At 37.0% G+C, this 12780-nt stretch overlaps 1 protein-coding gene across 2 annotated transcripts in view; it reads left to right on the top strand.

Moving 5' to 3' along the window:
- RAD23B (RAD23 homolog B, nucleotide excision repair protein) overlaps window positions 1-12780 on the top strand; it is a 47775-nt gene that overhangs the window by 17940 nt on the left and 17055 nt on the right. For both annotated transcript variants that reach the window (XM_055271579.2, XM_063636158.1), the window contains 3 exons: window positions 1198-1277; window positions 5536-5804; window positions 10850-10905. In XM_055271579.2, the coding sequence (XP_055127554.1) occupies window positions 1198-1277; window positions 5536-5804; window positions 10850-10905 (405 nt within the window). The remainder of the gene's footprint in view (window positions 1-1197; window positions 1278-5535; window positions 5805-10849; window positions 10906-12780) is intronic.

Raw genomic sequence — 12780 nt, 5'->3', positions numbered from 1 at the left:
CGATCGCCCATGGATTCTTCTTTTTTTCTGAATAGTGTTTCCTAAAGTGAGACAGCCTGGAGGAAATGCTAACCTGGTGATTCAGTCCCATTATTTTTATAGGTCAGAATTCAGAAGCCTAAAGAAGCAGACATAAAATTCCAATTTCCAGTTTCTTGTTTTGGCCTGTTTTCTCATTCCTATCCATATTCCTTTCTGACTTAATGTTAGCAGCTTTTGATTCAATAGCTTTTTAAAGATGGAAAACTAAATTCATGGAGCAGGAAACACCAGAGAGTCCTGCCTGCCTAATAGTGACCTTCAGCACGACCACAGTCTTGTGTACTTCGTGCACTTCTGAGTTCTATAGCATCTTGCCCTTTCTTGTGTGTCATGTCGTTTTCTGAAGTGCTTTTAGTATCTTGCTTTGATAGTGTTAGAACATTTCTGATTTATCAGATATCAGTATTTTGGGGAGCAGGAAATTTGTTTCTCTCCCCTTATTCATATCATAAAAGAATATAGATTATTTTCCAGAGGACCCCTGTGCAATCAGAGTGTTGAATTTTCTTTATCTTTATGATCTCCTCCTTTTCAGGGCCTCTTTCATATTTACTTGCCCAATAAGTCTTTTATATAATCAATACATTTGTAAAAATTGATTGTCATTCTGTATACACTGTATAAGTTTGACATCTTTTAGTCAAATGGCGATGCGTTTTAGTTTTATTTGTTTGAGAGAGGGTCTTGCTCTGTCACCCAGGCTGGAGTGCAGTGGTGTGATTATAGCTCGCTGTATCCTTGAACTCCTGAGCTCAGGTGATCCTCCTGCCTCGGCCTCCCAAGTAGCTAGGACCATAGGCATGTGCCACAATGCCTGGCTAATTTTGAATTTTTTTTTATTTTTATAAACAGGGTCTTGCTATGTTGGCCATGCTGGTTTCAAACTCTTGGCCTCAAGCTATATTTCCTCCTCAGCCTACCAAAGTGTTGGGATTACAGGCGTGAGCCACCATGCCCTGCCACTTAGGAGTTGTTTTATTTTTATCTTGATTGATTGGTTTTTCTTTGGGAAAAGTACTAACTGATAGAATTTATGTTGGTGATTCATATTTTAATATTTCTGAAATACTCATATTTCGAGTAGAAAGTTGTTTTAACTTAAGTGTAAGAGAAAGATTATGCCTTAAATGATTTTTTTTTCTCTTAATGTATTAGGCAAAATCCTCAATGATGATACTGCTCTCAAAGAATATAAAATTGATGAGAAAAACTTTGTGGTGGTTATGGTGACCAAAGTAAGTTTCAACCTCATTTTGTATATCTTTATGCATGTAAGTCTTTTTAAAAATGATTATCCCAAGTCCACACAATGGACACAGTTTATACACATCCATAGTGGTGTACACTTAACTACTATACTATGAAAGGTTAAGAATTTACCTTAAGTGAAACATAAAGTTATTAATGTTTTACATTAATTACACATTAAACTGTAATAGTTTTAATAACATTTTATGTAAATTAAAACAATTGAAATACAAAATATCATGTTAAAATTATTTTTGCTACAGTAGTGAAATCATTTATTATATAATTCTTTTAAAAGAATTAAAATGTCTTTATAAGTGGAATAAATGTTTATTCTGTAGTTTTTGTAAGCTTGCCTTAAATAGACTTGCTAAATTATGTACTAGTCCTAACAGATTCCTCAAAAGGCATGAAAGCTTATTATTATAGTGATAGTTCTTAGTGAAAGAATATGTTTTTAGAAACTAAAAAAAGGGAAAAGGTAACTAAAGAAATGATGAAATGATTTTTGTAAGAAAGTTTTTGTTTTTGTTTTGAGATGGAGTCTCGCTCTGTTGCCCAGGCTGGAGCACAGTGACACTATTTCGGCCCACTACAAGCTCTGCCTCCCGGGTTCATGCCATTCTCCTGCCTCAGCCTCCCTAGTAGCTGGGACTATAGGCGCCTGCCACCACGCCCGGCTAATTTTTTTGTATTTTTCGTAGAGACAGGATTTCACCATGTTAGCCAAGATGGTCTTGATCTCCTGACCTCGTGATCCGCCCGCCTCGATCTCCCAAAGTGCTGGGATTACGGGCGTGAGCCACTGCGCCTAGCCTGGAAGTTTTAAACAGATACTGTTTTGTGATTTAGTAGGCTGGAATGTATTTGGAACAATTTATAAATTTTTTTTAAAGCAGAGAATGAACATGGATTTTTTTAAGAGACTATATACTTGTTTATTTAAAGATATATAATGCAGTGTAGAATTAAGAGACAAATGGAGAAGTGGTACTCATGACATTCATTTTTAGGATTGGATTGTCATATCTGAGAAAGAACAGTGTTAACTTGTAGCACTGAAAATGAGTTTAAATCACTAATTGAAACCACTTCATCAAAGGCCCAAAGTGTAGGTTTTTTTCTCAAAGTCACAAAATAGTTAATAGTAATAGAAAATAGAGTTGAAGAAATAAATTTTAATTACGACATACTTTTGTACTGGGAAACAAGCAGCTAAATAGTTTACATGTGTTGAACTTGAACATTTTTTAATTCATTAAGAACCATATTGATTTTGCTGTACTTAAGAACTTAACTCATTATATGTTAAGCTTAAAAACAGAGAAGCAGAATCGTGAGGAAACCTTGTATCATCTAGGTTTTTTTATTCAACTGTGGTAAAATACAATAACAAACTTCCAGTTTAATCATTTTAAGTGTACAGTTCAATAACATTATAGTTACCTTGTTTTGCAGCTATCACCATCATGTAAGTGGAATCCTATGGTATTTGTCTTTTTGTGACTGGCTTATTTCACTTAGCATAATGTCATCAAGGTTCATCTATCTATGTATAGCCATGTGCCAGAATTTGCTGAACTTTTAAGACTGAATACTATCCTATTTTCCTATCTAGTTTTAGCGTACATAGTACATAATGGGAAATGTGATAGCCACACATTTAAATATGCTTTGTTACTGGTCTTAGTTTCTTTTAATATTACAGTAATTGTGACTATTTAGAACGCAAGAATTAAGCAGAAAAAGTCTCAATAGGTGCGTGTGTTTGAGGAATAGATACTTGAAGCCTATCGTTATATTACATACAGTTCTTTTGTTTTTCCTTAAAGTCTTTTATTCCTAATATTACATAGGATTCTAGTGATATTTATGATTGTTTTATTTTGAAGTTAGTAATAGAGGACAACCATAAGAAGGGAGGGAATGCTGCTACAGTAAGGCATTATGGAAGCACTGAGAAATGACCTTATTAATACAAAGAAGGGAAAGGAAAAAGCTATTAAGATCAAAAGCAAGAATAAAAACTAAAAAGCAGAGAAGGGCTTGGTACTGTTTAGAATAAAGTATAAATAGCTGTTCTTGGCAGCAGGAACCTTGAAGGCAAGTTATGTTGCAATATTATTTTGATAACAAATAATTAAGGAAAATATTAAATGAGTATACCGCATTTAAAAATACATTTTTATCTAGATTGGTTGTAATAAAGTTTTGGTGCTTAAGACTGAATTTTCACCTTTGTGAAGCTCCAGTTTATCCAGAATAACTGAAGATCCAGAATGACCTCAGGATTTCAGCTCATTTTAGTTTTAGAACATTAATAATCTGCAGAATATTATATTGGCTGTTAAGAAAGTTAAGCTAAATAGGAAAAGAAGGGAATAATGCTACTAGGATTTTTTAAAAACCTATCACATTTCACTAACCTTTTTCCTAGTGTCTTCTTTATTCAAATCAAAAAGACACAAGGCAGCTCATTGGTTTTAGTGTTTGTTTATGCTTGTGGCAAATTATGTTGAATTTAAGCCTTGTCTTCCACTAAAACAGCTACCTTTTGTCCTTGGGAAAGTTATGAACTAAACAGGTAGCGAGCATTGACAGGCCTTAGGAGAAGACTAAAAATCATGTAGTATGATTTTTACATACGTACAGTTGACCCTTGAACACCGCTCAGCTTAGGAGTGCCAGCCTCTCCCCTACAGTCAGAAATCTGCATATACCTTTTGACTTGCCCAAAACTTACCTACTAATAGCCTACTCTTGACCAGAAGCGTTACTGATAACATAAACAGTGGATTAATACATGTTTTATATGTTACATGTATGATATACTGTATTAAAGTAAGCTAGAGAAACTATTAAGAAAATCATGGCCAGGTATGGTGGCTGATGCCTGTGATCCCAGCGCCTTGGGAGGCCAAGGTGGGCGGATCGCTTGAACTCAGGTGTTGGAGACCTGTCTGGGTAACGTGGCGAAAGCTTGTCTCTACAAAAAAAAAAAAAATACAAAAATTTAGCGGGGAGTGGTAGTGTGAGCCCGTAGTCCCAGCTACCTGGTGGTGGGGGCGGGGGCAGTGGCTGAGGCAGGAGCCTTGGGAGGTTGAGACTGCAGTGAGCTGTGATCATACCACTGCACTCCAGTCTGGGTGATAAGAGTGAGACCCTCTCAACGAAACAAAAAAAGAGAATCACAAGAGAGAATATTTTTAGTGTTCATTAAGTGTAAGTGGATCATCATGAAGGTCTTCATCTTTTCACACTGAATAGGCTAAGAAAGAAAGGGTTGGTATGGTGGTCTCAAGGTGGCAGAGATGGAGGAGGTAGAAGGAGAGGCAGGCACACTCAGTGTAACTTATATTGAAAAAAATTATCATATAAGTGGACCCAGTGCAGTTCAAACCCTTGTTGTTCAAGGGTCAACTAATTTGTTTTTTGCCCTGTGGGAAGCTTTATGGCTCTATTTCCAGTTCAGAAAGTGCTGAGTGTGTGGAGGTAACTTAATTTGGCCTTTATTTTTCTGCTTAACTACATGTATGTCTCAAAGTGTTGTGAACCTTTTTGTACTTGGGTCTGTTGATTTGTAGTCAATTTTGGGATTTTCCTCCCTCTTCTAAAATACAGTACAACAGAATATTTGACATGTTTGTAAATAAACATTTATACTGCCATTTCAAGAACATTATTTTGGGCTGGGTGTAGTAGTTTATGCCTGTAATCCTAGCGCTTTGGGAAGCCGTGGTAGGAGGGTTGCTTCAGGCCAGGAGTTCAAGACCAGCCTGGGCAAGGTAGCAAGACCCTGTCTTTAAAATTAAAGAAAATTATTTTGTTAGTGCTTTTAAGTGGTATTAGGTACTTTAAAGTTACAACTCAGGTACATAAAGTTTTTTTGGGAAAATAATACGGTGTGTGTGTGTGGGTGTGTGTATATATATATATATATATATATATACTCTATATTTCAAGTTTTTTACTTTATATTAACTTGATATGAAGACAGAAATTGTTGGGTAAAATTAATTGTGGTTGATAGTTAAGATTAACATATGCTCTCATGAGCTTTGAAAGAGTAACCATAAGTCAGATCGTTAATATTGATCATTTATTGTGTCATTTTACAAAATTATTTTCAAGTTATAGGTTGTTATTAGTGCTATGTTTGTGGCATCCTGTAACGGTACAGTCTAATTAGAGATCAGGCAGTATGTAGTATTTTATCGTAATTATTTTGTCTTTTAATGTGTTTAGCCCAAAGCAGTGTCCACACCAGCACCAGCTACAACTCAGCAGTCAGCTCCCGCCAGCACTACAGCAGTTACTTCCTCCACCGCAACAACTGTGGCTCAGGCTCCAACCCCTGTCCCTGCCTTGGCTCCCACTTCCACACCTGCATCTATCACTCCAGCGTCAGTGACAGCATCTTCTGAACCTGCACCTGCTAGTGCAGCTAAACAAGAGAAACCTGCAGAAAAGCCAGCAGAGACACCAGTGGCTACTAGCCCAACAGCAACTGACAGGTAGGAACTGGATTCTAGGAAATTCTATCTCAAAATCCGTGTTTAACAGGAACTTCATGCATTTATTTTGATTATTGTTTTGATCAAACTGACTATATCTACTATGTTAAGCTTTTTTTTAAACGTTTGACTAAAACATATGCTGCGTCTATTTTGATAGCTTACTAAGGAGAATATAAGTACAAATTTTAATAGTCAGATTTCTGTACTCTGTTGATTTGGGCAGGGTGGGGGGCAGTGGGAAGGAGAGAGCAGGTGAAAGTCTTTTTTTTTGAGTAGAAACGTTAGGAAATACAAATAACCAAAATGAATAAGGATTATATCATGACATTGCCACCCTGATCATCATTTGTACTTGATCTGTATTCTTTGTGGTCATTGTCATATATATCATAAGCATCCTTCCATGTTAGTAAATCTTTCCCATAGATATATAGCATTGTGTTTGGTTCTGACATTTGTTAGCTCTTGTAACCTGAACCTATGGATTATTTCAGTTTTTCACTGTTGTATCTGTATCTTTGTGAACTTGTGAGAAATTCAAGCTTCTGCCTGTGTGGATCTTTAGGGGGAAAAAAGGAAAAGACTGTTGGGATATTTGAGGAGCAAGAAATAATTTCTTGTGGGAAGTTGACAGCAGAGACACCTCAACTAAGTGGCTACTTAGGCAGTTAGGATTATTGAGCAGTTTAAGACAAGACTTTTTTTTTTCTCCCCAGATGATCAGGTAAAATGACCAAAGCAAATGCTTAAGTCAGAGTTCTCTTGGTTGGAAATCATACAGCACAATTCCTTGATCTAAGAGCATGAGTTGTATTATGACCAGCCTTCACTGGCACTACAGCTGTTGTATTTTGTGACTTAGTGCAACTCAGGACCTCAGAGGCAGCAGTTATATGATCCTTGGAGTCAGAATCAGACACAGTGGAAAACTATGCAGTGACTGGAAGGATTTACAGACATGGAAAGGGGTTAAGATATATATGACAATGATCAGAAAGATATAGTTGTGATCCTTCATTTTAGTGTTCTGCCTTTGATTGTGGTTTCTGTGTCTGACTTAGTCAACCGTGTTTGAAGGAGTCTGAGCCACCTGGTTCATTGCTTACTCGGGGGTCTCTTTCTAAATAATTGATTCCCTAAGAAGACAACATGGGTTTAGGCAGTAGAATATTTGCCCTGTTACTTGCCTAGAACACTGCTTTAAGCATTCTATGACACCATTGCCTAACTTGATCCATCTTTCCCATGTACAATTAGAAATGCATTCAACCATCTTATCCTAGTGGATGCCACGTAGAGTCAGGTTAAGCTGTTACATCAAACGGCTGTTGATCAGGTCTGTATAGAGGGAACTTACAAATTTAAAAAATTGTTTCACCAAAGCACTTAAATATTACACACTTAATACGTCTTAAGTCAGTCAGCACAGTACATCTTATTCTCTTAATTGCTTTAAGCTCCTTTAAAAAAAAAAAAGCTTACAGTATGAGAATTTTAGAGTTGATCAATACATTTTAATGTGCTAATGCCATCAATTTAAATTTGTTGCTTCATTAACTCCACTTTTTTTTTTTTTTTTTTTTTTTTTTTTTTTTTTTTTTTTTTGAGACAGAGTCTCGCTCTGCCACCCAGGCTGGAGTGCAGTGGTGTGACCTTGGCTCACTACAACCTCCACCTCCCGGGTTCAAGCGATTCTCCTGTCTCAGCCTCCTGAGTAGCTGGGATTACAGGCGCATGGCACCATGCCCAGCTAATTTTTGTATTTTTAGTAGAGAAGGGGTTTCACCGTGTTAGCCAGGCTGGTCCCGAACTCCCGACCTCAGGTGATCTGCCCACCTCGGCCTCCCAAAGTTCTGGGATTACAGGCATGAGCCACTGCACCCAGCGCATTAACTCTAGTTTTATTTTCTTCCTGGAGTTGCAGTTTTACTTACCTATTGTAAAAAGAGCCAGGATTATCTTTTCAGACCTACAGAAGTTGCATAAGTAACTTGGTGGTCAGTGATCCAGGAAAGCAGACACTAGAGTTTCTTACTTAGTTGGACTTTGTACACCACCTGCTTACTCTTATTTCTCAAAAATTTACCTCAGAAATGTAACACAGGAAGAGAGGAATGAGAGAAACTCAGAAAACAAGCTGCTTAAATGGGTCTTAATTCCTTTATCTTTGCTGGAAAATATCTAGTGTCTTGTGAAGCACAAAACCTAGTGAGTAATTATCAGGAGATAAGCTGATAAGAGTTTGTGGAGTGTCTGTTTACGACCACTGACCTGACTTTTGTTATCAGGGATTTTTTCTTTAGGTCAATTTTGTTCTTTAAAAATTGTCTATTACAGTGCAAATTCCACTTGATATCTACCTGAGAGAAACTGCACTTGTGCACATGACTGTATTGTTTTTAATAAAGGACAAATTGGAATCCTAAATTGACCTGTGGTTTATTTGTAGTAGAGAACAGGACTATTCAAAGTGTAGTAGTCAATAGGCTGCATCAGCATCACTGGGAGTATGTTTGACATGAATTCTTGGGCCACCCTGGACCTGTAAATCAGAATTATCTGGGAGTGGATCCCAGAAATCAACAAGCCCTCCTAGTGCATACTTGGGATTCTTGGACTTTGTAAAATTTGAGAAACCCTGATATCTGATACTACAAGACAGTTAAAGTATGTACTGTATAAGCATGTTAAATGAGTGTGGTTTTGAGGCTTTGTTATTGAGTGAAAAAAGCAGGTTGCAAAAGAGTATAGGCGATAACCATAAACCAGACAACCCATAAACAACATTGTACGTTTTCTGTGGGTATGCATGTTAATGTGTAAAAGAAAAGAAGGCAAGCGTTGACATATAACTAATGAGTGATTTCCTCTGTGGTTGGAGAGGGGAGAAGCAGTGAGACAGAGTCAAGATTAAAGAATAGTGGTTAAAGTATATATACATCCAGTCTTATCTGTGGTGTTTAAAGAGAACTTTTTAAAAACAATGTGTGGGCCAGGCGCGGTGGCTCACGCCTGTAATCCCAGCACTTTGGGAGGCAGAGGCAGGCGGATCACAAGGTCAGGAGATCGAGACTATCCTGGCTAACACAGTGAAACTCCGTCTGTACTAAAATACAAAAAATTAGCCGGGCGTGGTGGCGGGCTCCTGTAGTCCCAGCTACTCAGGAGGCTGAGGCAGGAGAATGGCGTGAACCTGGGAGGCGGAGCTTGCAGTGAGCCGAGATTGCGCCACTGCACTCCAGCCTGGGCGACCGAGCGAGACTCCGTCTCAAAAAAAAAAAAAAAACAACTATGTGTGATAATAGTGTAAGTTATTGTAAGGGAGATGTGTCTTACCGGATTTTAAAATGTATTATACAGTAATGATTAAAACAGTTTGGAATGGCTCATATTAGAAAGATTGGTTAGCGAAATCAACAATAGCTTGGAAATAGACCCAAATAGATACAGGAACTTAATATAAAGGTACAGTTTCAGAACAATGTGGTGAAAATGCTTTTGAGATCTCACCATCTGGAATGAAAAAAGAATGACCCCTCATACACCTGCAAAAATAAATTATAGATAGATATGAATTTAATGTAAAAGCAAAGCCATAAGCTAATGGAGAACAAGGGAGCAAAAGAATAGTCTTCACTTTGAGAAGTTATTCCTAAGCAAGACAACCAAAAAAAAAAATTATAACAGGAAAGATTGATAAATTTGACTATAGAAAGAATTTAAATGCAGGAAACCAAACTACACATTCCTTAATAAGAGCTCGATTTGGTCTTTTAAATGGAGTACTGTGCATCTTTGGGAAGAAATTGAAGTAGATTTGATTGTGCCAACATAGAATGATTAAGTTAAAAAACAAAAAAGCTAAAACAAACAAACAAAAAACGCCAAAGCAAGACACAAGTTGTTATTCTTTTAAATAGAAATTGGTGTCATAGTGCTTGTCTCTGGGTTAGGGGTAGGAAAAATTTAGTTTTTTTATATTGTGCTTTTTGAAATTTTATTTTCTCTATATTAGTTTTACAGTATATTTAATGAAGAACTTAAAAAATTATACCAAAGGATTATACTAATCATAATATTCATATTGGGTGTTAGATGCCAGGCACTTTGCTAAGCACTGTACTAGTGTAGCCCTACCCACAACACTTTGGAGTATATGATACTGTCGTTGACATTGTACTGACGAAGAAACAGGCTTAGAAAGATTAAGTAATTTATGAATCCAAACTTGAGTTTTCTGCTCTTATTATATACTACCAAGGGCTTTCTCAGAACTGAAATATAATGTGTGTGTTGTTTTTAATTGAGACACAGGTCTAAGTGTGTATGTGTGTCTGCTTTAATTTAAACTTCTAACTACTACCTTTACCACTGTTGTAAAATTAAGTTTATTTTTCTTTGGCCTGCTCTTGGTCTTTCATAATTTTCTGTCTTTTATTGCAGACTTCTCTGTAGTTTCCCAACAGAAACTTAATCTTTTTAAACTGATTTTCATTACATTCAAATTTGGATTTAACCCATATCTACCTTTTTTGTATATGCTATATTTCTTTATTTGAATGTCTTCTTTCAGTGTCCTCATTCAGAACTTACCTATAAGACCTTATTATGTAAAGACTTTATAGCCTAATTTGGTTTCTCCATGTGCTATTTTGTATACTGCTTTTGATATTCTGGTGTGACTTGATTTATAAATTATTTAACTTCTCATGTAAATTATTTCAGGTAAATAATTGTGCATTATCTTTTTTGTATTCAATAGATAGCTATCTGTTAGGATATTATTTTATATATTTTGACATTTAAAGTGATGGAGTCTCAGAATAGAAGGAGTACCAAGATTAAAAATTTTTCCCAAACCACAAATGTTTTAGATAAAGCTTTTGGATTTAATCTAGAAGAGACAGTTTAAATACCGTAGTCAGACTTTTATATTTAATTAAAATCAAAGAATCTGTTTACCAATTGGATAGTTACTAAACTAATGTAAATTAAATTTTATATGCTTTTTAAAATGTGGTTTTTCTAAAATCCTTTTACAGTACATCGGGAGATTCTTCTCGGTCAAACCTTTTTGAAGATGCAACGAGTGCACTTGGTAAGTACCTACTTTTCCTTGTAAATAACCTATAAAGAGATAGGAAAGAGGTTTCACTTTTCTAGATCATGATAAAAGTAAGTGTTAATAATTTGCATGGTTATTTATAATCAAGCTGTAAGATGATTGATTTAGGTAATTATTCAATTAATAGTGTTACCAAAGACTTTTAAATTAATATTTATGTATTGAGTTCTTTAAAACTTGCTCTGAGTTGAGCATACTTGGTTAAAGCAAATAAATCTCCATTTTCTAGATGTAAATTTTAAATGTGATCCTAACATGGTTGATCTGTGTATGGATTTATTACAAAGGGTCTTTGAAATGGGTATGAAATTTTTCTAGATCTGCCTCACATTTCATGTGTATTCACCATCAGACTTAATTCCAACTTGATGGCACTATACATTCCCATCTACATCTTGTTGCTTGCATTGGCTTGCAGCAAAAATGCCTTTTTATCCCTACTTTTTATTTTACCTACTGAATAATGCCTTTCCATCTCCCATCACCCCAGTCTGTCAGAATGAAGCAGCTTTTTTTTTCTCCCATTGTAGCATCTCTGATACAGTTCCTGCTAATTACTGGTGTATTGGCTGGCAACTCCATTCCTAATTTGGTACTCTTAAATGGCAGGGAGGGAGAAAGCAAGGAATAGGTAGAAACAGCAGCTTTGGTGCAGTACAGGCTTCTGGATTCCTGCTTAGCTTCTACAGCAGCAGGGTTCCAGCAGCAGTACCACCTCCTAGCATCTGAGTTGGTTCTCTGAGCTGGTTGGGCTGGAACTCCGTGATGCCCTCGTTGCTGTGGAAAATGGCATGTACATTTAGTGGCAAAACAGTAGTTTAAATTATCTAAGATCGCCTGGGTGTGACAACCCCAGATTTTCATCTTTGAGGAACAGTGTCCAGAAACCACTCTATTTCAAAGAGGGAAAGGCTTATTAATCTTAGGAAATTGTTAGGAATTGGAAGGGCTGGAGAATAGGATTACCCAGAGAGGCAGTAAACTGTCTGTGGCCTTGGGGCTGGAGCCAGCTGGCACTTGCCCCTGATGGTGCTGAAGGCTCTGGCTGTGGTCACTGCTGCTGCAGCTGGAATGCATTGATGCTCCTGAGTGGGAGCCTGGGAGGCCATGCTGTAGCTGCTGCTACTCAAGCCTCTTTGACGATGTCTTCCCATTCTCAGCTTTATGGTCTCGGGATCCCTCTGCATTTTCATCTTTAATTTACCCAAGTCTTTATGTTGATTCCCTTCTTTTTTATTTTATTTTATTTTATTTTATTTTATTCTGATTTATCTTGTTGCTGTACAAATTAACCTTGCTTCTTTAAACGTTCCTTCTTTGGCTTCTGTGACACCACTCTTTTCCTGATCCATACCTCAGGCTCTTTCTTCTCAAGCTTTCTAGTTAATTCTTTTCTTTTTTCTTTTCTTTCTTCCTTTGTTTTCTTTTCTCTTTTCTTTCTTCCTTTCCTTTTCCTTTTCCTTTTGTAGTCTCACTCTGTCGCCCAGGCTGGAGTGCAGTGGCGTGATCTTGGCTCACTGCAACCTCCATCTCCCAGGTTTAAGTGATTCTCCTGCCTTAGCCTCCTGAGTAGCTGGGGTTACAGGCACGTGCCACCACGCCCGACTAATTCTGTGTATTTTTAGTAGAGATGGGGTTTCACCCTGTTAGCCAGGATGGTCTCAATCTCCTGACTTTGTGATCTGCCTGCCTCGGCCTCCAAAGTGCTGGGATTACAGGCGTGAGCCACAGTGCCCGGCCAGTTAATTCGTTTTATTTTACCTAACCATTAAATGTACGATTTTTCTATGGTTCTATTCTAGGTCGTAGTTCAAAGTTTAAATTATGGGAATGACCAATTCCATCCAT

This window comes from Symphalangus syndactylus, chromosome 3 (assembly GCF_028878055.3).
Source record: "Symphalangus syndactylus isolate Jambi chromosome 3, NHGRI_mSymSyn1-v2.1_pri, whole genome shotgun sequence".
NCBI classification, from domain to species: Eukaryota; Metazoa; Chordata; class Mammalia; order Primates; family Hylobatidae; genus Symphalangus; species Symphalangus syndactylus.
The sequence above is the reverse complement of the archived record's forward strand: the minus strand, read 5'-3'. Positions and strand labels throughout refer to the sequence as shown.